General features: G+C 34.3%; 1 protein-coding gene across 2 annotated transcripts in view; it reads right to left on the bottom strand.

Annotated features, from left to right (window-relative positions):
- Positions 1–3,987: 3,987 nt before the first annotated feature.
- Positions 3,988–27,386, bottom strand: part of WDR33 (WD repeat domain 33) — a 98,990-nt gene continuing 75,591 nt past the window's right edge. The window contains exons 8-22 of one of the 2 annotated variants that reach the window (XM_051985679.1): positions 25,225–25,351; positions 23,947–24,101; positions 23,711–23,789; positions 22,958–23,068; positions 22,269–22,363; positions 20,132–20,218; positions 19,718–19,857; positions 16,527–16,679; positions 14,561–15,640; positions 12,452–12,560; positions 8,613–9,051; positions 7,736–7,902; positions 7,528–7,620; positions 7,017–7,223; positions 3,988–4,641 (exon numbers count right to left, since the gene is read on the bottom strand). In XM_051985679.1, coding sequence (XP_051841639.1) covers positions 4,412–4,641; positions 7,017–7,223; positions 7,528–7,620; positions 7,736–7,902; positions 8,613–9,051; positions 12,452–12,560; positions 14,561–15,640; positions 16,527–16,679; positions 19,718–19,857; positions 20,132–20,218; positions 22,269–22,363; positions 22,958–23,068; positions 23,711–23,789; positions 23,947–24,101; positions 25,225–25,351 — 3,272 coding nt within the window. In that variant the 3' untranslated portion in view covers positions 3,988–4,411. Of the gene's footprint in view, positions 4,642–7,016; positions 7,224–7,527; positions 7,621–7,735; positions 7,903–8,612; positions 9,052–10,555; positions 10,666–12,451; positions 12,561–14,560; positions 15,641–16,526; positions 16,680–19,717; positions 19,858–20,131; positions 20,219–22,268; positions 22,364–22,957; positions 23,069–23,710; positions 23,790–23,946; positions 24,102–25,224; positions 25,352–27,386 lie in introns of those variants that run through there. The other variant, XM_051985680.1, reaches the window with a different exon arrangement.

Here is a 27,386-nt window from a genome sequence, read left to right as displayed (position 1 = left end):
AAAATAGGTTTGGTGAAAAAGAATAAGACTTATATGTGGGCTTCCATCTAATTAGCGAGTTTTTGTTTCATTTATTTTGGGGGGGGGAGCATTATTCTATTGTAATTTCGCTTTTTTTTTTTTTTTTTTAGTTTAAAATTACGGGAGCAATGCGTTAACCACGGTAGCCTTTTTCTTCTTCTTTAGTTTGAACAAATGATTCCTCACTTTGCTTTTTACTTTACAATGTGAGTTTAAACCTAAGTGCAATTTTAATACTAAAAGCTGAATTTTATTTGTAGTTATATAGCTCACCTCTCTTTCATCTTAAGTCTGTCTTCAGAAGTTGCCCTTATAGTGCCTTGTAAAGGAAAGTGTTATTTTCAGGAAGCTAGTGATCAGAATACCTAGAACTTGCCTCAGAATGAGCTGTCATCTTGACAAGTTTATAGACAGCAGCTAGGAACAGAGCTGCATGGTGCTGGAAAGTCTTACGAAAGAATTCAAAGAATCAGCAGATTACTACAAAATTTATATTGTGTCCAAAGGGAGCAAACTAGTTAATATTTCATGTGTTGTTAGAACTAATCTTAAGAGCTTTTAATAATATTGTTAGTTCTTAATCTGTATTATACAACTTTGTAAACTGACAAAAAATTTTAAGGTACTGTTGGTGTTTCCATTTGTAGACAAATGCCTTGTCGTTCGTTATTATTTCCAGACTTAAAAAGTCTTAGCAAATACCATTTCTTATTTACAAGCTCATATTGCACTTTGAATTTGATTGTTAGCCTATTTAGAAAAACTTATCAAAATATGGTCAGAATATATGCAGCATTACTCATTTTAAAATTGTAAACCTAGAAAAAACTTTTATCAGTTTGGATAATTGACTTCATTGTAGTTTTAGGCTAAATTATAACATGCAGTACCTCTTAGTAGAAAGCAATTCCTCGTGACACTAAATTGCAGCCTGAATTCAGAAACAGAAATGCCGGGCAGTCTTTTCATGTCTAGTTGGAATTGGGTGTGTGCTGTCATATTTCCCTGATTCCAAGAAATACTATCACCTTTAATGTCTGTCTGCCAATCCTTGTATAGGAGGTGGTAATTGCCAAGTGAGTATCTGTGATAGTCTGTATCCCATTTATGGTAAACTCAGGTTGTATCTCTGATAGGAATATTCTCATTGAAATTCTTGGATAGTCTATGTGGACTTGGGCAGATTATAATTTTCTGCCTCAGTATCACTGTCTGTAAAATAGGTACAACTATCTACCTCTCAAATAAAGACATAATATTGTACTAATATAATACTGGATTACAATAAATTTTGATTTACATTATCAGAAATATTGGTACCTCTAATTGCTTTGGGAAAAATCTTTAGTGAACATTTTTTATGAATGTATATTATCTAATCTATTATATTATGATAAAGTCTTTTTAGAATGAGCATAGTATGACTGGCAGGAAGTCATATTTATATTCACAGTATTTATATGCCAGGTACTTTCTGTGTGTTGTTGCTGACTTAAAATTTTAAGAGGGTTTAAGACCAATACTTGTCCTCTTTAAAATAGCATTTAATGGAGACTTCAGATATTCATGAGACCTAATTTTTATACAAATTAAAAACCATAGTATTTAATATGTACAGTGATCATTACAATTCAGAATTCCATGCACATTTTATCTCTATGCATTTAATAAATAGATTATTTTCCAGGGATAGAATCATTGTTCTGTTAATGCAGTTTATTATAGACTGAGCTTTGACTGCTTTTGATCAAGCCATAAAACTTAAAAATTACAAAAAATGTTTTAATAAATTTGGAGAAAAGCCTACTATAAGAGCAATTTGGCTTCCCCCCCAAAAAAAAAATTTGGTGATTTTTATTCTACATAAGTCTTTTTATCCCTTGAGTGTCTAAAAAATATTAATTTTGTATTTTCAACTTTGGAGAATTTGGTTTTTATTTACCCCCTCCATTCCCAAATAGATACTCAAAAATAAACTTGAATTTCTTAAAAACAATATTCTAACCTGGAGCTTAACTTCTCTGGGTCTCAGTCACCTTACGTGTAAAATTGAAGGCCCTGAGTCAGACAGGCTTTCTTAATCTAAGAGCCCATGAACTTGTTCTTAAAATATTTTGAGAAGTAGTTCAATAGAATTGGTTTCCTTATAATCCAATATGCTTTATTAATTTTAAAACTTAATTCTGTGAAGTTCCTTGTTTGCCAAACTGACAAAATGTCCTTGATACCAAAAAAATTGAAAGCCCTAAATGGATAATCACTGAGGTTCTGGTCCCAAATGTTAAAATAATTTGTTTTAGGGCATAAAAAGTTAATACTGTCCAATATTGGCTAGTTTTCTAGCTGATGGTGGGATGGTTGAGGTTAAATAAAAAAGTAATTTTACTTGGTCCTGGGTACTTTAAGAAGTTAATCTACCTGCTTCATTTAGTTTTATTGTCTGGTTAGAATTTTGCTAAAGGTCTTGAATTAACTTTTTATCTCCTAGTTGAACTCCTATTGTTTTATACTGAACTGCCTTGGTTCAACTATAGGAGAGGCCTTTACTTTCCTCTTTTCTAGCTTTAGCAGTAAATAACCAACATGAGAATAAATGTTTTGAACCATTTAGTAAAATAGAAGTGAACTTTGCAGGATGATTCATTTTCCTTTCTGAATTAATCTCTTCAATTTTGACATGTTCGCTTTCTTTTGGTCAACAACTTGGTGTCCATTTAAAAACAGGTTTTAATTTACACATATGCTTTGAATTACCATCCCAAGAAAAGTGTCAATATGCTGAAATCCAAATCTTAGTCACTCTCACAAAACAGTTGTACCTAAAGAAAGTACTTGCTATTTTGCTTAACCTCAAAGGTCTTATTATGTGAAGTAAAAACAATATAAAAGATAATATTTTTTCTTTAGAAACACTATTATCTCTAATTCTTGTTCATGATTTGTTTGGTTATAATGATGCTATGGTGAAAATCCAGTCATTGCTTAAATGTTACCTAGGATTTAAAAGGGCAAGTCTGTGCCTCTAGTTACTTGTAATCAAAGACCATTTTAGTATAATGAATGTATTTGTGGGGAAGAGTGGCATCATATATAGATGAGTATATTAACAAAATTCTTTCCTGTGTGTACATGAGTGCATGTGTATAAATACACACACACACACACACACACACACACACACACACACGCACGCTATATTCAATACTAAATTCTTCAAGGTTTCTCATTTTCTGTTTCTGCTTTATGCAATAGAACTTTTATTGTTTAGGGAAAGGAAGCTTCCTACAATGACCTATATGAAAAAAGTCATCTGAAACTATAATTTACCATCTGTAAGAATATGTGTTGGTGGAGAGACAATTCTGAAAAAGAGATGCTTTATATAACTTTTATCAAATGCAGAAAGTATTAAGAATTTAAATGACAATTTCCTTAAAGTGATATAAATATGATGCTACTTCAAAGAAATGTTCTCAGTGTTCCTGGTATTGTCAGTATTTATTTTCCTGTTTGCAGTGTTATGAATGGTCCACATATAAGTAGTTTCTACTTAACTCTGCCTCATGTGGGTAGAAAAGAACTCTGAATCAGGGCTATAGGATCTAGAATTAGATGACAACTTGATCACAAAATTCTGAAAGCGACCACCTTCTCCTGGACAGCAGTGTTGAAGCTGGCACCAGGAAAGAAAGACCTAAATTAGTGTATAGTGATCAATTTGTTTTCATTTGGAAGACATTTCAATAGATCACCTTACATAGCATTCATAATCAATTCTTAAAAACATAGGTGATGGAAGGATCTGGCATGTCAACCTCAAACTTCAATCTGGAGTATTTAACAAATTTTCTTAACTCAACAGTTAAAAAGGTTGGGATATTGAAAAATATTATAGAAGTTAGGATTCCATTAAGGCATGTATTTTACAACTGTTGCTGTAAATAAAAAAAAATCATGACACAATGATTGTTCTGTTAATTCTTACGCAAATCACATTCTGTATTCATACAAAAACAACTTAACTTTTTTTTCTGACAAACTGTACATATAGAAACAAGTTTCCAATTAGTCATGAACTCAAATTTGTGGAGGTGCTCCATGTCTCACAACACTTAAAAAAAAAGATTCCAGCTTTTATCTTCACAAAACAATGCAGGGGTGAGAAAAAAGGTGGACAGGACAAAACAAAACTAGCTACCATCATGTAGCCAGTAGCAGTCTATTGATCTAGAAGACCTTATTGGGAGCTACTGGGTATAAAAATAGCCCAGTGAAGAGTCCAACCAGTGCTGTGGTGGTGCAGGAATCCTTTTGTTTCTCTTAGTGAGTCCACAAGAATTATTTAAATACTGTCCAGTTAAGACTGGGGGCTTCCCAGCCAAAACCTCTTCTACCGGCCCCTTCCACCACCTCTTGATGCTCCTCGCCTTGGTGGACCAGAGTTCATATTATTTCCTCTCCCCCAGTTACTTCCACTCCTTCCTCCTCTGGAAGGGGTACCACTGCTTTGAGGACCTCCATAAGGTTCATCTCTGTGGTATCCATCATGATGATCTCCATCCAAGGAACTGGATCGTCCAGATTTTGGCACTCTCTGGGATGGTCCTGGGCCACCTCGTCCTGAAACAGTAAATTTATTTCTCATTAGATTTTTTTGCTACATCACCGGGTGCAAGTTCCAGCTCAGCTACTCAGTATCTAAGTAATGGAGATGTCCCATCTCTGTTTCAGTGTTTTTGTATGTAAAACAGGGATAATATTAATTATTCTTGAAATGATAAGAGCTTTGTAAACTGCAAAGCATTATGTAAATCTGATTATTATATAATTCATCTAGATTAGAGCATCTGGAGTTAGACAGCTGATTATTCCTCAGAGTTAGCCCTTGGAAAAATTAGGAAGCAAAGATTTCAATACCTCTCCCCTCATCTGTATTACCTTGTCTTACATTTCATTCTCAAAGCAGGGCTTTTTTTTTTTTAACGAAATTTTTTTAAAAGTTTGATTAAAAAAAAACAAGCAGTAAGTCTCTACAATAAAGATAACAGCATCTTTGCTCTCAAGAAGTTCACAATTTAATGGGAGACAACATGCAAAAAAAACCTGTAGAAATAAAATCTATACAGATAAATTGGGAATGGGATAGTAATATAAAAGTAAAGGGACTAAGAATAAAGAGGATTAGGAAAGATGAGATTTGAGAAAAACCAGGTGATAGATGAAATACAGTTCTAGGAATAAGGGACAGTCAAAAGAAAAGGCCAAATTATGAAGAACTTTAGAAGTCAAACAAGATTTGATCCTGGAAGTAATATGGAAGCCACTAGTTCACTGAAGTTGGGGAAGGAGGGTAACATCACAGAGGCAGTGACAGTTGAGTGGAGAAAAACTTGGAAGAGGGAAAACAACTACAGGACTAATTCAACAGTCTAGGAATGAAGTGATGAAGGCATATACCAGGTGGAGGCAGTTTCAGAGGGGAAAAGGAAGCAAAATTGAAATGTTATCAAGTTAGAGAAACACAGGACTTGACAAGTAACTGGATATGAAGGAGAGAAGCCAAGGATAATACCCTTGATAACAAAAGCTTAGATTTTATGGGAAGAGGTGATGAGTTTTGTCTTAGACATGTTGAGTGAAAGATGTTTAATAAGCCATTCACTTTAAGATGTCTAAATGGCAGTTGAAGATAGGTAACTTGGAAGTCAGGAGAGAGGTTAGGGTTAGACAAACAGATTTGGATGAAAGACCTTTGTATTGTATGATAAAATAATGAAAGGGATGGTTTCAGAAAAATCTGAGAAGGCTTACATGAACTGATACAAAGTGAAGTGGACAGGAGAGCAATTTACACAGTAACAGAAATATTGTAAAGACAACTGTGGAAGGCTTGGTAATTAAACACATTAAAACAACACATCAGAGTTCCCAAGGACTCCTGATGAAATGGAAATGTGCAATCCACCTCCAGAGAGAAAACTAAAGAACTTAATGCAGATGGAATGAAACACCTCTCTCCTTCCCTCCCTCATTCTCTTCTCAATCTCTCTCTCTCTGTCTTTGTCTCTGTCTCTCTCTCTCTCTCTCTCTCTCTCTCTCTCTCACACACACACACACACACACACACACACACACACACACACACACGTGGAAAAGAAAGAGAACACTGCTATAATAGAAACTTGTTTTGCATGATTTCATATTGGTAATAGGTTTTATATTTCTCACCTCGGTGAATGGAGGGAGAGGGAAAGAAAAATTATGAAACTGAAAATAAATTAACCAAAAATATGTATCTGAGAAATCATTTATATCACACCAAGCAAAATAGCATAATAGAGAAGGCCCCAGGAAGAGCCTTGGGGATATACCAGGGATAACAGACATGACTTGGGTGACAACCTTGCAAGGGAAACTAAGAAGGCTAAGACCAATAAACCATCAGAATCTAAAGAGATGATCTTTAAACAGTGCAATTTCAAGCACTGTGACAGTCTGGCAACAAAGTATTTCAAACACAGAGACCTATGTCTCAGACCATCCACCTATTCATTAACTTGATCCCAAAATTTCTTTTATAGCTTGGTGATCACTACTCCTAAATAGCCAATGCACCAAATTCATGCCTACAAAACCATACTCTTTCCTATAAAGAAGTTGTAAGTGTAAGAGAGCAAAGACATCTGGCGCATGTAAGCAATGAAGGTGTACATTTAAAATGATGAAATGAGAGAACATCTGCAAAGCACTTAACCTAGTAGCACATAGAAGATGCTTAACAAATGCTTATTAATAAGATTTAAATTTATACTCAAGCCTGTGTCATATCAAATATTTGGGTTGGTTGGGAAGGCACAACAGAGAACAAAAGCAAATCCTAAAAATGAGAAAGGTTATCAAGCAGAATTTCCCTGCAACATTATTAACTATCATTGTAACTCTGGTAACTAAGGCCATATCACACAATCCCATTAATTTGAAATTGCAACTTTTACCTTTTCCTCGATCTTCTGCAGGTCCACCTGGAGCTTCCATTTCTCTATGGTCAGATGTTCCAGGTCCATCATGCCAGGGCCGTTTTCGGGGTGGTAAAGAAGCCATATCCATACCTTGAAGAGAGGAAGAACGTTCTCTGCTGGCAGGAGAATGCCCATCATGAGGAGGATGATCAGGACGTGGACCATCTCGAAAATGTTCATGGCCTGGTCATAGAATAAAATAATAGTCACATATATCAATGAATAGGAACATTCTTGTAGTTTCATGATTTGGAAAATACAGTGAGAATGATAAATTTTACAATGAACACAAAAAAGATAGTATCACAAAGAAATTTTAGTTATTTAAGACACAAAATTGATGCACATATCCAATCACCAAAAAAGATTCAAAAGCAGCATCTGATATTTATTTGTGGGGAGGAAGGTAGTTAGGATATATATTGATATTTACATTATTTTCTCTTTAAAGTCAGCATTTGCTAACCACAATTTCTCATTTCTTTACCTGGCTCTCTATTTGCATCCCATGAGTCTGGTTTCCGCCCTCCTTCAAATCGAGGAAATTCATCTGGTGTGGGAAGTAAGCCCTTCCGTCCTCCTATGCAATTAAAAAAATTATTAAAACACTATACAAACAAATTATTTTCCAGCACTTTAATACTTTTCTTTATCCTGCACTTTTTAAATGGCTTCTCCTCCTCTTTGACTCATACCTCGTGGAGTACCTCGGCCTCGGCCTCTAAGATCTCTTCCTCTTGTAGCCTCATCTGATGCATCAAAATTTTCTTCTGGCCCAAAGTCTTCAGGACCAGGAAAACCTTCCCTTCCTCGGGGGGGACCTCGACCCTCATGTCGTTGGGGTGCACCTCCTCTTCTAAAGCTATAAAACAAAAAGAGAATTGGGCTTGTCAACTAAAGTAATATCTTTATTAAAGGCATGAGCATACAAAAAAGAAAAAAAGGCATATAAAAGAGAAATGCTGTCTTTTTACTACTTTTTTTTTCTTGAACAGGGTTCATATAAACTTAAATTCTTTTAAAAGAATCTGTATGCAAACACTCCAAATTATGAAATTATTACTGTCATTGATTGTTGCATATCTCCCTCTCCTTTTCACTTTTCTGACCCTTTCATATATAATCTGAGGCAGAGGCAAAGGAAAAGGAGCAACTCAATTGAATTAATTATATAAATATAATAATATAAGTAATCACGCCAGTAAAAAGCAAATAAATAATATGAATATTCTACCAGTTTTAAGAAGCTCAATCCAGAGTGACAATTGTTTTAAAAATACATGGCCAAAAAGGCTGAAGAGAAAGTCTAAATTTCTAAGACTTCTAAAAATAAAAACAGTAAATATGGAAGCTTAAAAGTGAAGACAGCAGACTATCTCAAATATGTGAGAACTAAGAAGAAAAGGTCATTATTTAGTATAATGCTGTTTCTTCACAATTTCCCTTCAATAAAATGTTTTCAAATCTAGTGATTTCCCTAGGCAATATATAAAACGATTGTTAATATGGAAGAAGCTTTGAGTAATTTCTAAGGCCAATCCAATTTAGACCTCCAAAACATAACCCACCTACCTTTCTTCCCGTCTTCCTCTAAAACGTGGGTCATCTGGATCCCTGGGAAATCTTTCATCTGCAGGTCTGCGTCCTTCCCAAGCACCCGGGGGGCCACGATTTGCTCCCCGGCCATCTCCCTCATTGAATTCTCGGTGATCTGGAGGATAGGGAGGACCTGGGCCTCCTCGCCTCCATTTCTCCTCCTGTGGCAAAGGTCCTCCTCTTCCCTCAAATTCACGTAATCTATGGCCAAATCGCTTGTCAGGGTGAAAGTCATCTGGTCGGTTGAAATCATCAGGAAAATCTGGGTGAGGCCCACGTCTATCAGGGGGACCCCTACAGTCCTGGCCAGCTCGGAATGGCCCTCTCTCAGGACCATGATCCGGACCACTGTTCTGATCATGCCTCCTCTCTGACATTGGGCCCATGTGATGGTTTGGAGGGCCACGAGAATCACCTAAAGGAGAACACATCTGACTTTTATGATGTCTTCTAGAAAACCTTCCAAGAAGTTTCTCATTGTCAGGTAAGTGAAAAGTTATTTTAAAATATATTCAATATTTTTTATTTCTCAAATTATTTCTCTTTGTTCTGTCATAGTCCCTAGAAGGTATGTCATTGCTCCCAATCTTTTCAGTAACAACTAAAGAGTGTTTTCCTTAAGGGCACTCAATGATGTTCCTTCCATATACTAGAAACAAGCTCACAAAGAGAATAGGCAGAATTCATAGTGCATGCCAGAAGCAAAAGACCAGGAATTCAACTGTGCACCTAACATTAGAGCCAAAGAAAGTACACTAGCAATTTGTGACTAAGTCCAAGTTATTGTCACCAATATTATTACTTTAGCTCAACTTAATTCTTCATTCAATAGCTCTTTTTAACTTGATTCAAAGTTTGTGTGTTTTTTAAGGTATATACAAACAGATTTCTTCTTGTATGTTTCTAATAAAACACAGATTTCTTCCTCAAATACAGTGGGTTTCTTGAGAACTGAGATTCTATTAGGGATTGCTGACTTTAGTAATCATCTCTGTGTTACACTTCATTGTTTATAGAAACAATTTCTTAAGCTTTTTCTACTTCTATGTTGTTATTCTACCAAACATCTTCAAAGTACACATTTCCCCCCAAGAATTTCCAGAATTCATATACAACTAGGCTCTAATATCCAAGTACACTTTAAAATTTATGCAAAGTAATGGCTAAAAATATGATATGACCCAAATATATTTGCTATGACATATTTACAATTATAATTACTAATTTTTCAATGTGTTATTCCCTCAGTTACTGAACATATACCTTCACTAGAGATGTATGTAAAAATTTGTCTACATGTATAACAAGTACTGTCAAAATTTTTTATAAAATTTGACAAAATAAAATTTAAAAATATAGTTTAAGATTATCACATGCCTAAAGCTTTTCTCTCATGCATTTAAGACTGGTTATATTTCTTATCATTTCAATATTCTTCTATTAACTTTTTCTTTCATTTTTCTTCTCCTCCCCAAAATTGAACATATGTGAAAATTTATGGTTCTTAGGATAAAGACAACATTTAGAGAAATATCTCCTTCCTTTATAACCTTTTCATTACTGTCTTTGATATTCCTTTTAAAGTTACATTAACTAGCTCATCTCTAGGCCATCTTTGCACAGGAAGATACCTGAGATAGTAATGCCCTCATAAATCATTCAGCTGATTTTCAAACATCCTATACCTATATTTCAACGTGTCCCACATTCTTCAAACAGATGCAGCTAAAAAGCAGCTTCTCTCACCTTATGATTCTTGAACTTGGTGCAGCCTGTGACAGAGCAGACCTTTTACCTGAGGAGGTTCAAGTCACACTACTATGACTTACCTAATGAGTATTATTCCTCCTATCATCCCTATCTGTTTAAAAAATATTAAGTCTCACCCACACCCTGTTCCTCCAAGGAAACAAACCCACCACTACAAATTAGAAGGGATGTGGCCACCGGTGGTGGGGGCGGCGGCGTTGATTAATCCAGTAGGGGATGGCGGGGCCACTTTCTCGGCTCTCCCTTCTCCCTTTGGTCCCTGGGAGGAGAAAGAGAGGAGGGAGAGAGAAAGAGAGAGAGAAAGCAAGAAATAGAAAGAGAGAAAGAAGAAAAAGGAAACAGATGGAGACAGACACAGAGGGTAGGGGAGAGGAAGAGAGAGGAGGGGCTCTCAGTTTGGTGATGGCTCCACCTCTGGGCAAAACTTTTCCTCTATGGATGTCCCAATGATTTAAAAGGCTTGGCTTTTGAATAGTTTCTGCCATAGTTTCTATCTTGGCCAACTTCCTTTTTTATAATTTTAATTATTACCTTCCAAGCTGATGGGACTACAATAAATTCCTCCAACAGTTGTTCCCTTTCCACACATTATACCTAAAATAAGTAAATAAACCTACAAAGTGTAAAGTCCTTCATTTAAAAATCCTACTGATCAACAATGGATTTGGGGATTCTAAAGTTAGTGAGGACACTGAAATCTTCGGGCCAGTCCTTGTAGTTTATTTAATACAATGTTTAAAAGAATTGTGAAATTCTTTGTAAATGAATTACAACATAAAAACCAAAATTATCTTTTTTTAGTTACCTCTTTTGAGGATTGAATGCAGATTTAAATATTATGACTCCACTGTTTATTTCTCTCCTTTTTTTAGACTACTCAACAATCTTAAAATTTTATATCTTTAATAGAGTCCTCTCTTTAAAGAACCTGCAAACTTTGTTATCACAACTGGTAAAATATTATGTCGTAACTTAACTTTTCACTGAAAAACAAAACATATAAATGACCACTGATATAAGTTATATACGTACCATCCAAGGAGGTTTTTAAGGAAACCAGTATATATTTATTTGCCTGAAAACAAGGGCTGATTTAAATGGCCTTTCTCAAAGTCCCTTCTAAATCTATGATTATAATTACCATGCACTCTTCAAATACTGAATACTGTTTACCACAATTTTGCCCATAATTCTCCCTATAAAACTTCAAATTTCAAAAATAAAATGCATATGCTGACACTGTCAGTGCTTATTTTCTCATTTCCAATGGTATATAGTTCAATGTGATTTTTCACGGAGTCTTGAGACCCAACTATTATTTTTAAAAGTCAGTTAAAATTTATGGATTTTTCTCTCCATGCAGAAAATTTGAATTTGAATGATCACTTTGTTCCTCCAAGAGTGACTAATTTATGATTTATGATCATTTATGATCATCTAGAATGAAAACCACTTTTAAAGATCATAAACTTTTGAAATAACCAGTAACTAATATTTATGCACTGTTTTAAAGTTTGCAAGATGCTTCATATCTCTAGAAATTATCCCCTTCTTACAGAAGGAAGGATTCCTTCTTATAGAGGAAACTGAGATTTAGACAAGTTAAGTGACTAGCTGTGGTTACCCAGTTTGACTGTACTTAAGACAGAGCATCTGAACACAGTTCTCTTTGACTCCAAGTCTAGCACTCTATCCAATATTCTATATTCTAGTATCTCTCTCCTGAATTAGGTCATGAAGATAGCAAATAGCAACCTGGCTAACTGATTATCGAGTGATTTTAAAGTTCATAACTCCAAAAGCCAAGTTATTTTTTCTCAGTATTTATGAGTCAAATTTAGTAAGGAAAACAAAACAAACAAACAAACAAACAAAAAAAAAAAAACTAGACATAGCAATTACCTCAAATGGCTGTCCTTTGTTTCTTTTCTAGAAGGCTCAAATGTTCATGCTATTATTTACTTACCAAAAGAAACAAGTATTTTTAAATTCTTATTGTCAAAGTGGTCAAGTATGGTTTCTTAATAAGCCAACCAGATATTTACCTTTATTAGGGCCAGGTCCTTGTCCCGGATTAAGAGGGGGAATTCGACCTTGTGATCCCTGCTGCCCTAGTCCTGGTATCAAAGGTGGGGGGCCTGGGTTCTGTCCTTCCTGAAAAGATTTTTTTAAAATGGGGTGAAATCACAGTTGTGTTTCATAAATAACAATTTCATCACCAAGCAAAAGTAATACTAAATTGTCCCAAAGTTTACATTGGGAAATATTTAGCAAAATATATTAAGGTGAACTCTCATTTAAAAAGGTTTCAAAATTAATGGCACTGTTTATTTACTATGGGAAACAATAACAGAAAACATAGGTACTTATCATGAGTTCAATTATTTAAGGCAAGAATTTTAAATGAAGATTAGAAAGTGCAGTATAGTAATATATCTGTTTCTTAAAAAGCTGAATTACTAAATATAGCAACTATACAAATATAAGTTTGTATTTACTTTTTCATTTCTCCTAATTCCTCCTCATTAAAGATTTAAGTAACCCTACTTACATGGTTAATGCCACAAATGAGGATTTAATTTTCCTTTTATTGTTTCTTTTGCTTCCTTTTTCTTTCTATCTCCTTTGCCAAGCACTCTACTGTTCATTCCAAATAAAGATAGCATCACCAATACTTCAGAATATACTAAAATATCCTAGGGTCTACCTATTCTATCTAAACCTTCAGTTCTGACTTCATGGACCTAAAAAAGCACCTAATTCTTTATATTAACAATCCTAATGAACATTTTTCCCCTTTCCTCTTCCCCAACCTTTACTAACTTATTTGCCACTGGGGTATAGGAGGAGAGGGGAAAAGATGGGAATAGATACACCATGTTAAAGATATAATTCTTCCCATACAGCTCAAAAATTAAATCATATAGACCTAAAAAACTCATACAAAAAAATAAAAGCAAAGCATTATCCCCCACAAAAAAAACATTAATAGCAGTATCGTTTTCATTTCTAGTATTATAAAGACATAGTCGCAATTAAAAGCCAAACAGCAGTGTTACAAATTGTTAAGTTAATAAAATGAACTAGAACAATGAAAACAATGCTGTTATTAAATATTCTAGTTTGTTCCAGGCTTAATTTGGTCCACATGCTGGAGAGGTAATGGGGCTGAGAATATAATCAGGGACCAAGATGAAAACAAAAGCTTTCCTCAACCAATTTCTTAAAGAAATCCTCTAATATGTAGGTGCAGAAGTGAAAGTAGTAATATGGTCCATTTTCCTTAATAAAAAGCACATTTTTATTTTTACCTCCTCTAAAATTTAAGAGAAACAATCATAATTTTTGTAGCTTTATTTTATTTTGATTCCTAAATTCTATTAAAGAAATATTGTCACTTTTCCTGATTTCTTACTATATGGGAAATTCTTCCTTTGATTGAAAATAAAACACCAATTATATCTATTTATTCAAATAAAATTTTAGTCAACTAACAGCCCTATTTCAGAAATTAAGTTCAAAAGAAATAAGGTAGCAAAAAAGCAAAAAAAGAATTTTAGAAAAATTTGAAAACAAGATAAAGAATAATCAAATTCTTCATCTAATTTAACAATAAATATGGGAAAAAAACAGTGAAAATTATTTAGACGGCTTGCTAAAAACACCCAAAGGTTGATGGCAGTTTACATATTTATATATATCATAGGCTATCAATATTGATGATATTTATCTACCTAAAAAGGTAGGTAAGCTAAATTTTTTTTGCAGTTATTATTTTGTACACACATATATGTATAGGTATATAATATACAATATGCATTCACATATAACAAGGTGGGGAATATCAAGCCCATGAATCATATAAGGCCTGTGAAATCATTTGCTAAGGCAACCACATGCAATGATGAGCTGAAAATTAGGTCCAACAACATCCCACTGCTTAAGTTTGTGTAAGTTGATAACTTTGTATAGCCCACAAGTTATATAAATATCCAAATACCTGGCCTTGGCAGAAAAAAGGTTCCCTAGCTCTGGACTAGATAATCAAATTCCCTTCCCTTTCAACTCTGTATAATATGATCACATGGGCCTTTGCAGTATAGATATAATTTTTTAATGTGTAAATACCTATATCAAATGTAATGCAGAAATACCTGATTAAAGGGCGCACGTGGACCATCACCCAGAAGGGGTGTTTTCTGCTGCTGGAATGGTAATGGGCCTTGGGAAGGATGAGGCCCTCTTGAAGGGTTCTGCTGTCCTTGAGGTCCTGGAGGCCCCTGCATGCCTCCCTGGGGCGGAGGTCCCATAGAACCCTGGGGTGGCCCCTGCTGTCCCTGTGAGCCTGGAGGCCCACGCATTTCCTGGGGAGGCCCCAGCATTGATCCTTGGGGTGGAGGTCCCTGCATGCCTCTCATTTCCTGAGGACCATGTCCCAGAAGTCCACTTGGTGGATGAGGACCTCTCATTTCTTGAGGTGGGTGTCCCATCATCATGCCTTGTGGAGCAGGTCCTTGGTTATCTCGGGGCCCTGGAGGTCCCTGCATCCCTCGTGGATTCAGCCCCATTAGAGGTCCTTGGGACACAGGACCCTGCATCCCCTGAGAGCCTGGTCCTCCTTGCATTCCATGAGGATGAGGAGGTCCCTGCATCCCTCTAGGACCAGGTGGTCCCTGCATCCCTTGAGTACCAGGTGGACCCTGAGGGCCCAAATGACCTTGGGGACCAGGTGGCCCTTGGGGACCCAAATGACTCTGAGGCCCAGGCGGACCTTGAGGGCCCATGGGACCCTGCGGACCAGAATTACCCTGAGGCCCAGGTGGTCCTTGAGGGCCCATTGGGCCATGGGGTCCAGGATGTCTTTGCATTCCTTGGTGACCATGCATATCCTGAGGCCTTGGCAGTCCTTGGGGTGGGCCTTGGGGTCCTGGAGGTCCTTGGGGCCCCATGAATCCTTGAGGACCAGCACCTCCCTGATGTAATGGAGGGCCTTGTGGTCCCATCTGCCCCTGAGGTCCGGGAGGTCTGAACTGTCCTTGTGGACCAGGGGGTCCCATCTGAGCCATGTTCATTGGCATCTGTTGAGGTGGATGAGGCTGCTGAAAACCTTGAGGAATCTGAGACATCGGACCTTGTCCTGGAAAAGGCTGGGGTCCAAGTAGAGGACCCCCTGGCGGTGGAGGTGGTTGGACTTGTTCAGCTTGTTTCTGTGCAAGTCTTTCAATTTTGAGTTGCTATTAAACAAGACCCCAAAAATACAATCATCAAACAAGTCTATAGTATTTAATAGTGAATAATACTGGCTAAATAAACTTCTATAGAAGACTTTCATTTTATATTTCTCAATTCCTTAAAGTCTTTGTAAAAGGAATGGCAAGAATTATGGTCCCCTTCTTCAGAAAAGAACTAACATTTCATAAAATCCCTAACACAAGTACTATCCAGACTTCCAAACTCAATTTAGGGAGAATACCTTGCAGAAATAAGAAGTCATGAATATGAGATATACTAAATATAATGTCAGACTTTTTTTTTGATATATTACCTGAGGATATATTAATTTTTTTTGTCATTCTTTTAAACATTTTTTATGATAAGAGATAGCTCTCTGAAAAGGGACGATGGAGAAAAAGCATGTGAAATGTAAGTGATATAAAAATAAAAGATATTATTAAAACACCTGCCTTTTTAAATTAAACTTTAAAATGATTGCCTTTCACTTAGCTAGTGGAAAAAATAGAACTATATAAATTCACCTTGGTAAGAGAAACAAGTAAAGCTAATATATTACTTTATCTTTCTTGATAATCAGTATAAAAAGAAATTTAAATATTAGGATGAATATTCTATTTTGCCAGAAATTTACAAATATGTTTAATCCAAAAAGCACAACACACTTCTCTGACAAAAAGATTGCTATTTAGAAAAGATATTTATACAATAACTTTAAAATGCTTTATATAAGGATAATGAGACAAACACTTTCTATTAATAGTACTGAATTTTAACCTATTTTCTTCCCTTCTTCTCCTCTTCTGACTTTTATACTCACATCATAAAAGAAAGCTGAGTACTATTTGATTGTTAAACATGAAGAAAACCTGAAGCTTTCTCACATACCTCCAAAAGCTGTGGATTAGTGTACTGTAATGTTGCCATTTCTTGCTCAATTTCTGCTTGTGTTTTTTTCTTTTCTTCAAGTTTAATATCCTCTTTTCTGTCATTTAGTACCTCATTTGGAGCAGGAATTGGAACTTTATTCTGCATCCAGGCCTAAAAAGAGAAAGAAAGAGATTATATATGTGTAAAAAACAAGACCCGATTACTACCATCTTAAAAAAGCAAACAAACCTGATTACTGCATGAGCTATACACATTCAATTAATTAACAAAATTCTGCACTGCCTGTAAGCCATTTAGAAGAACTGAACTTTGTTTACTTCAACAGGCTATAACACTTTTATGTAATACTAATTTTTAGATGACCTAGGATATACATAAGGATATTTCCAATTAGAAATTAATAATCTGTTAAAAGCTTTAAAAAAACACCCTTGAATATCAAGTATATAAAGTTTATCTATGATAAGTTATGAATAGGTTCAAATTCTTTGTATGGGAGGGAAGCCAAAGAAGTTATAAGAACACAAAATAATATCAGCTTAAGTTATCTGTTTCCCTATTCTTAAGATCCTACTATTATGGAACTATAAGCTGGACCTCTATTTTGAGTGGGAAATTAAAAAAAAAGTTAGACAAAGTGAAATAGGTTATGAACAGTTTCCAGAAAAAAAGTACTATAGACTTCAGCTTCTTAAACTTTGAGGTCCTATATGGGGTCTCATAACTGAATGTAGAAGGTCACAAAATTATGATTTGTTATCAGTAAATGTTTGATTTGTATATATTTTATATGTCGATATACCCAGGATCATATAAAAATTTCTCAGGCAAAAAAGGGAAAATAAATGAAAAAAAGTTTAAGAAGCACTACTATAGTCAACAAACAGCAGCAATTTTGGGAAGAAACTAGAAGAAACAAAATGGGATAATGGGGTCCCTTCAATGTGGCATGGGAAAGGAATATAATATTATTGAACTATAAGAAAAAAATGAAGAATTCAGAGAAATAAGAAGCTTGTTTGAATTGGAGCAAAGTAACCCAAACTAACTTACATCTTTGTTTTTACTTTGTTAGAAAGGACAGTGCCCTGGAGGAGGAGGTTAGACTAGAAATTAATGTTAAGCAAAAACAAAAGGCATTAATAAAACTCTTCAAGATAAAATAATGAATGGAATGGAATATTGTGGTGTCCAAAAAATGCTAAATATGCAGAATTCCAAAACATATTAACACTCAAACCATATTGCAAAAAGATAAAACAAAGAACAATATACACAACGACAACAATAACATAAAATGACAGCAACAGTAAAGGGTTATCACAAATGTAATGAATAATTTGGGTCAAATAGAAGCAAAATATGTAGCTATAAACTACATGGATGATGAGAATTCTCTAGAGGAATTTGTAGCAGATGGGAAATTTTTTTTATGAGGGAGATGAAGCCAGCATGGCAGAGTAAAGAGAGCATTCTATCCAAGTTTTCCCAACATTTCCCTCTAAAAAACTTTAAAATAACATGTCAAATCAAATTCTAAAAAGGCAAAGCCAACAAAAGGTTGGGGTGGGACATTTTCCCAGCCCAAACTTGGGACAGAAGAGGAGATCTACGGCACTGTAGTAGGGATTACTCAGGAATATAGTATAGTAGCCTGGGCCTTAAAGTGAAGGAACCTAGCAAACCAGATTTCAAACTATATTATAAAAACATTAATCATCAAAACCACTTAACATTGGATAAGAAATAGTAGTGAAAAAAAAAAAAGTGGTAGAGAAGTGGAATAGATTAGGTATACAATATACAGAAAAAAACGACCAGTCATCTGCTGTTTGATAAATCCAAAGATCAAGCCTTTGGGACAAGAACACATTATTTAATAAAAAGTGCTGGGAAAATTGGAAAACAGTCTAGAAGAAACCAGGTACAGACCAACATCTTATACCATATACCAAGATAAACTCAAAAAGAGGTACAAAATTTAACCACAAAAGGTGATTATCATAAGCCAAATAAAGCATGGAAAAGAAGGGAAAAAACTTAAGACCAAACAAAAAATAGTGAAGATCAGGGTGCGGCTTGGAGAAAAGATGATGAATAATTTTGATCACATTAAATTAAAAGTTTTTGCATAAGTAAAACCAATGTAGAAGGATAGCAGAAATGGGGGAAAGGAGGATTAAACAAAGTTTATAAAAAAGGGGTCTAATTTCTCAAATATATAGGGAATCAAAAGCCAAATTCATAAGCCATCTTCAATTGCTAAATGATCAAAGAAAAGGAAAAGGCAATTTACAGAAAGAAGTTTACAGCAGAGAAGTTTACAGGCAGTTTACTATCAATAGTTATATGAAAAAAAAATGGCCTAAATCATTATTAATTAGAGAAATGCAACAACTCTGAGATACTATCTCACACAAATCAGATTGGGCAACATACCAGAAAAGGAAAATAACAAATGTTAGGGAGAATGTGGAAAAATAAGTACATTAATGCAATTGTTGGTGGAGCTGTGAACTGATATTTAGAGTAGTTCTTTTTGTGGTGGTAAAGAACTGAAACTTGAGAGGATGCCTATCAATTAGGGAAAGGCTAAATAAATTGTGTTTTATGATTGTGATAAAATACAATTATGCTATAAGAAATGATAAGCAGGATAGTTTCAGAAAAACCTGGGAAGACTTATATGAACTAATGCAAAGTGATGTGAGCAGAACTAGATCACTGCATACAGTAACAGCAATATTATAATAACAATCAATTTTGAAAGACATCTATTCTAATCAATACAATGACCATTACAGTTCTAAAGGATTCATGTTGAAAAATGATATCCATTTCCATAAAGAGAAACAATGAATCTGAGCATATACTGGAGCAAATTTGTTTCCATTTTCTTTATTTTTCTTGCCTTTTTCCCTTTTGGGGGCAACATTGTTAATATGGAAATGTTTTGCATGATTTTCACCTATATCATGGGAATCATATTGCTTGCCTTCTCAATGAATGGGAAGAGGCTGGAGAAAAGAAGGGAATTTGGAACTGAAAATTTTTAAATGAAGGAACTACTTGTATTGGCAACAAGTCAAACATAATTCAAAAAGATTAACTGTTAGTAATACTACTTTTTGAAAAGTATCTTATTACCATATACAAATTTTGTTTAAGATTGATTTTCCTGTACTTACTTGTTGGAACTGAGCAGGAATAGGCTTTGCATAAGGAACTTTTTTTTGTGGCACCTTTTTTTGGTCCTTTTGCATTACTTCCTCCATTCCCCAGTCCAATCCTGGAATGGTCATTTCTATTTCACTTGACTCATCTTTCCCTGTAAATATGAGATGATAAGTTCAGGACTTTTCATATATAAAATAAACTGAAAGAAAAGCTGTCCATTTCTCTACTGAGTAAAGAGTAAAAACATACAACTTCTATTTTTATGAGTTTTATTAATAGATGACATTAATGAGTGTTCTTGGGGACCTATTATTTTTAAAATAATATTTCTAATGATTTTTATAATTTAAGAAAATCAAAGAAAAAAGGCCAATACTTAAAAAAACAGTTTCAAAAGTAAGCTTTCTAGGTATCCCAGGTCTTACCCATTTGTTCTTGTTCCATGGCTAGTTTTAACTGCTCAGGTATTCCCATTCCTGGAATCACAGCCAGACTATTAGGCTCAAGGTCATCTGCAGATAAAAACATATTATTAACCAATCGCTAATCATTCACAAATTTAGTAAATATTTACTTTGTGCCAAACACTTGGCTAAGAGCTAGAACTACGAAGAAAAAAACAGCAATCCCTTCTCTGAAGAAGCTTACATTTTAATATAATTCATGGTATATGGATATGCATAGTAGATGGAAACCGGTGAAGGAATTAGCACTATGGAGAATGGGAAGGCCTTTCAGAGGAGGTGCTATTGGCTCTGAGCCTTAAAGAAAACCAAGGATTCTTAGTCAGTAGCAAGGAAGAACATTTTAAGAATAGGGGCGAGCTCATGCAAAAGCACAAAATGGAATGTTTCATCTGAGAAACAGCCAAGTTGGTGAGTATAGATAGATCACAATGTATAGCATAGCAGAACATGTCAAAAGTAGAGTGGGGAAAGACTAAAGATAAAGAATCAAATCAAAAACAATTGCAATAGTTAAGGCAACAGTTGGCAATGAGGATCCAAATTAAGATAATGATTGAGAGTTGAGAGAGTAGAAACAATAAGATTTATCCTAACTGGATGTGTAATTTGAGTAAGATACAGAAGTCTACAATGACACTAAAGTTGCAAACCCAGATGATTAGAGTGGATGGAGTTTTCCTCAACAGTGATAAGAAACTTGAGAAGAGGGGAAAATATGTGGAGCAAAATGAGTTCTGTTATGGACATGTTGAGTTTAAGATGCCTACAGGATATCCACTCTGAATGGTCCAAAAGGCAATGAGTGATATGAGATTGGAACTCAGGAGAAACACTAGTGCTGGACAAACAAATCCAGAAATCATCTGCATAAAAATCATAGTTGAACAAATGGAAATTGATAAGGTCATCAAATGAGAGTACAGAAAGAAAAAAACAGGGTCTAGGATAGAAATTTGGGAAACACTTCTAGTTAGTAGGCTTACATAGATGGAAATTCAGCAAAAAGGATTGATAAGATTTGACAATGAAGATAGGAAAAAGGACATTAGATTTGCTAAATATAAGATCACTAGTAACTCTAGAGAGAACAGTTTTCAGTTATGTGATGCAGAGAAATTAAAAGACCAAGTATGTGATGAAAGAATGACCAGTGCAGACAGTTTTTTCAAGGAGTTTTAGCTAAAAAGGATAATAGGTGGCAGACATGATTGGGGCTAATGAAGGTTTTATAATGATGGGAAAGGCTTTGATATATTTTTGGCAATAAGAAAGGAAAAGGTAAACAAAGACTGAATATTTAAAAGTGGGAATGATGGTAGGGACAATCTACTAGAGAAAACTGGTGGAAAGGGGGGCATTAAAAATACATATGGAAAGACTGACTTTGACAAGCAGAAAGGCAACCTCCTTATCAGAAACTAGAGTATAAAAGGAAATAGGAAATTCTGTCAGAAGAATATGAAATGAAAAGTGCAAAACAGAGAATTCTTGATGAAGTATAAAAAGACACCTTGATCAAAGAGAAATAGAGAAAAATAAGTGGAATAAGATACTTGAGAAAAAAAGCCAAAGTGTTTTGTCAATTAGGAAAGAGAAGTAGCACTGTTTTGCTGGATTAAAGGCCCAGTTAAGATAATTTACTCCAATTCTTTTTAGCCAAAAGTGAGCAAAATTGAAAGAGGGTGAATGTAAAAGTAATCCAGGGCTAGCATTTGGTAAGACATGATCAGTGATATGGCAAGGGAACAAAGGATTCCAAAGCAAAAAATAAGAGAGAAATTAACTGATTCACCAAGGAGTCAAGAATTGAGAAGACAGAAAAAGAAAAGAGCTAGATAAAGAATCTGACACAGTACTGAGAGGATACAGGGAATGGAAGTCACAGTGAAGATGAAAAATAGATTGAGGAATCATGTAAATTTGGTACATTTCCAACTCATAAACCATAACACCTCCTCACTGGCAGATTAAAGGTTTCCAAAACAAATGGAAAGCTGAAATTAATTTTGACTGTCACCCATTTTTTTTTCTTCTCCTATGATATTGTTTCAGAAAAATTGCATCTGCACAAAAAGGAATAATGAGTTGTACTCACCATACTCTACTCCATCTTCTGACATACCAGGGAGTAGATTCAGATTATAACGATCCCGCATTTTATCTCCAGGTCTATTTCTAGTCCAGAATTTGCTATAAAAGGAAAAAGAAAAAAAAAGTTTAATTTTAATTTTATTCCTGGATGTTATCAAACTGAATATAAAGCTATCACTACTTTTCCTTCCCTTAGGAAGTATTATCCTTTTAAAACTCAAACAGTAAACACAAAGTCTTTTTTCCTTAAATACACGTGAACAACACAGTACTTGAGATATAGGTATGATAAAAACAACTGATTTATTACCTAGTGCCTGTCTTATACTGATTTTATTTTTCTTTTTAATTTTTATTAATTCCATAGTTTAAATTATATCACACACACACACACACACACACACACACACACAATTTGAAAAGCCTTAATGAAGTTTTAAGTGATTTAGCTTAAAATTATACTAAGCCTCTTGGTACACATTCATCTTCCCCCTCCCAATGAGTCAATCTAACAAAGAATTTAAAACTTTAACACAGCATTTTAAAAGAATAAAAAAATTATAAAACATAATATTGTACTAAAAATATAAAATAAACCATAGTCATGCAATTATATATATAATGTTCATTGCCATCATGCACATAAAGTTATTTTTTTTTTTTTTGCAATTTCTTAAAAGTACCTAAAATTACCTGGTATGATCATTTGATCCTGAACAAAGAATATGTCCAAGAGGATGCCAAGCTAAACTCCAGATCATTCCTTCATGGGCCATTTCCATTCCACCTACTTCTTTCTCTACCCTAAAACCATAACATAAAAATATTACATAGGCAAAATTTTTCATATAATTTGAGATATTTTCTTTTCATTTTCTTAAACTGTTCTTTAATATGGCTATCTTAACATAGTTATAGTCAACAAACATTTATTAAGTATATAATATGTTTCAGATTCTGTGCTCAGCTATTTTCTGACAAGTTTATATACAGTTCCAAAGAGTATTAATGAGATACAATAATACCTGAATAAAAAAAAATTTTTTTATCTGATACTAAGAAATAATGCCAAACATATTTAGCCTGTGTCAGATTGCTTGCTGTGTTAGGGAGAGAAGAAGGAGAGAGAGAGAGGAAGGAGAGAGAAAGGGAGGAAAATATGGGACACAAGGTTTTGCAAAAGTAAATGGTGAAAACTACCTTTGCATGTATTTGGAAAAATAAAATACTATTTAAAAATATGAACATAGCTTTCTAATGCAAAAATAATATATTTTATTACTTATTACAAAAGAGATTTAAAAATTCCATGCTAAGCTAGACTTAGATATTTTTATTTACAGATGTAGAATGTGATAGTGAATACACAGCCATAGAGTGGGGAAATTATGTCTTAGTTACACAATCTTAACAAAATCATAAGTTTTCTAAAGAAATATTACATACCCAACATGCCAGAACAACAAAGAACCATCTGATCCTCCACTGGCAAAAAGACCTTCATGAACAGGATGCCAAGCTACCGCTGTAAAATATACAACAAATAAAAAAAAATTATAACAAAGTATACATTGGGCAAAATTGGAGTCTCTTTAAAACAGATCAAAACAACAGTTTGGATGATAGAGAATGATATAGATTATCTACAGCATCATTAAAAAATACAAAATAGGGTAACTGACCTGTGGCTTCTTTCTTATGACCCCTAAAGACTTGAAGCTCTTCTTTTAGGTTTCTGATGTCAAAAAGTTTACAAAGGTGGTCCCGAGATGCTGTAAGTAGCCAATTGCCATTGAGATTTAATTTCACTTCCATTACAGTGTTTTTATGAGCATGTCTAGAAACAAATTACCAATGAAACCATTAGTAGCGTCCCTGAAATTTAAGACAACATAACAAAACAGGACAATGACCTATGAAATAGATACTATTATTATCCCCATTTTACAAATAAAGAAAGGAGAAGAAAGTTGTGACTTGCCCCAAGTCACATTGCTAATAAGTGTCTGAGACAGGATTTGAACTGAGGAATTTCTGACTGTCCAACACTACAGGCATTTCTAAAGGGAGAATGGTACTTCCTGACTCTTAACTACTCTATGATACTACCCTTGATTAGATGACTTAATTATATTATTACAGAATAATTAAGATCAAACTGGATGACAGGAGACATCATTCACTATGATTATCACAATACTGTTATAAGATTTGATTTTATGATAAGATCTCTAAAATCCTTTATTATTCAGTTTCTAAGGAAAGCAGTAGAATGAGCATTGGATTGGGAATCAGGAAGACCCGAGTTCAAATCTTGTCTCTGACTTACTATGCAACCATGACAAAAAGCAAGTGAGAGCCTTCAAAACTCAATTTCTTCATGTGTAAAATGGGAGTGATAATAACTGATACCTATTTCACAGTGAAGATGTGAAAATAAAATGAAACAACATATTTAAGCACTTTATAAATGTCACCTATTTGTAGTAATATTATCAAACAAGGCCCACAAGCATGGCCTTCTTATGGTACAGACACTGTCTATACATACAAATGTGCCCAATACTCCAAAAGCTCATAAAATGCTCATTAGTTATGATAATAACTGGGCTACAAATATAAAGATGACATCTTATAAGAAGGGTCAGTGAGAAAAAAATGGTGCTTTTTCTGGTAACAAAGATGATTAAGCCCTCTATTAATCAATAATAAACAGATGAGATAATGAGATAGTCTTAATATTATTCTTTACCTGGCATCACTCAAACTAAAATATGGAAGAAAGAACAAAAGTTTGTTTCACATGGAAAGCCTAATGAAACAAATCTGTTATTCAAACCAACCTCAAAGCATCCTATTTCATTATATTCCTATTCTTATCTTTCCAGGAAAATCTAGCGAACAAGAAGTACTTAAACATCATAAACAAACTGATGAAGTGTTTTGTTCCTCTCACTTACAGCGTTGCAAGGCTCTGCCCAGTCTTTGGATCCCAGAATTTAATTGGCTGTTGACTATCTTTACTTCCTGAAACTACTAAGCCTTTTGTTGGATGCCAGTCTACACATTTCACATCTGCACCATGCCCTGTTGGAAACAAAAAAGTCAATTAAATAACTTTTTTAAAGTTATAATCTATCTTAGAAGATGTGAAAAGATCTTCTAAACATCTTTTTTTTTTTTTTTTTCACTTTAGCATTAAATGACCCTAAATCTTATTTATAGGAGATTAAACCTTTGGTTTTATCATTCTAAAATCATGTTAAAAGTTAATTGCCTTATGATGCTAGGAATTATGAATTGTTTATCCCTCTATAGGACCAAGCTATATAAAAGCAATATGAGATGAATTACAAAGCATTCCCACAAGCTAACAGGTTCTTTCATAGATACAAGTTTTATTTAGGTGTAAGATAAAATGCTGAATCTGCCTCACAGATGATGTTTTTTTATCAAAACTGTTATTAATTAATTTATAATTAATTTCCCCTCAAGTTAAATACTTCAAAGTTTTCTATGGTTGTAGAAAATTCTTGATTTCAACTTTTTGTTTTTTAACATATTAAGAACTGAATCTGTGACTCCATTGTTACAAGGAATGCCCAGAAGAGCAAACTTCTTCATGTAGCTTCTCTCTAATTTATAATCATAGAGATTGCTAGGTACCCTAATAGGTTAGGGATTTTAAAATTCAAAGTCACACAGAGACAGATGTGAACCTAGATCTTCCTGGCTCTAAAGCCAACCCTTTATCCACTGGGTCACGCTGTAAGTTTCTTAAAGAAATAGAAACATATGAAAATACAAGACTTACAAAGTTGTTCAGAAAAAAGGGAGAGGTTTTCTTTCAACAGCAAGTTTACTAAAAGGAACAGTATTTACTTACAACTTAAATTAAGAAAACAATCAGTAATCTACATTCCCACTTTTAAAAATATTAATATAACTTTTAGAACCACAAGAGCAAAAGATGAGGACAAGAAAAACATAGGAAAAGGGAAGACTATGAAAGTGAATCATATAATTTTCACCTACTTGAGAAAGTTAAAAAAAAAAAAACACCACCATACTCTGAAATATGAAATTCTCTATTTCCTTCTATCTGACCATGATATATATAGTGCAGAAGCTTAAAGGATGATCAAGCACCATCAAATGAAGATTCAACAATACTTTTGTTTGGGAATTCATGATCTACATTAATAAGAATTTTCTGAAATTCCATTTATAGGAGCACACAAACAAGATGTATCAAGAAAGTAAATCTAGGCATACTGCTCATTTTCTAAGGACTAGCTATCCTTAGAAAAAAATGGTTAAACATTTAACCTTGGGATGTTGACTGGGAACAAAGTGTGTATCTAGAATAAACTACTACATGATTTTCAAATTATTGTAAAAATATTTTGATCTGAATTGACTCCAAATGTGTCTAATTACATTGTGCCCAAACTGCCTAATTACATCAATTCCTATTAATTATTAATCATAGGTATTATATCCATGATCCTTCCTCATGACAACCTTGCAATTCCATGAATGTGAATGTTCTCTTCAGTAGAATGTGGGTTGCAATCCATCCACAGTTGCCCAACATCTTCAATATCCTCCCAAAAGTTTATAAGTTTTTACATTCAATGTACTGGGGACCTCCCTTGCTTTTTCTTGACACCTTGAAGTTATCAGTACAAAACTCTGGCTATCTATTTGTCCTTCTTCATCACATGACCAGACCCTCTCTTCTTATATATTTCCTTGATATATTATTTATTTCTGGTAGTCTTTATAGCTGTTCATTCATTATATATTGCAGCCTACACAAACTCACCACATGTCTCCCGATTGTTCTCTGCTACAATGATATACCAGGAGAATATTTTTTTTTTAAAAAAAGAGGTCTTTGTTTCTGGAAGAAGATGAAGTTTACTAACAAGCTTTGCAGTTTCCCAGTCACAGTATAATTAGTCCAGTCTCTACCTCCTGTTTTATTTTTAGCCCAATTACTTGATCATTTGAATTGTCTGTCTCAGATATTTAGTCCTAATCTGGGAATAAATAGTCTTTATTCATTGGTGGTTCCTACATGGATAAGCAGATCAAATTCTTAGAGCAGAGGTAGAGT

This window comes from Antechinus flavipes, chromosome 3, assembly GCF_016432865.1.
Source record: "Antechinus flavipes isolate AdamAnt ecotype Samford, QLD, Australia chromosome 3, AdamAnt_v2, whole genome shotgun sequence".
Taxonomy (NCBI): Eukaryota; Metazoa; Chordata; class Mammalia; order Dasyuromorphia; family Dasyuridae; genus Antechinus; species Antechinus flavipes.
The sequence above is the reverse complement of the archived record's forward strand: the minus strand, read 5'-3'. Positions and strand labels throughout refer to the sequence as shown.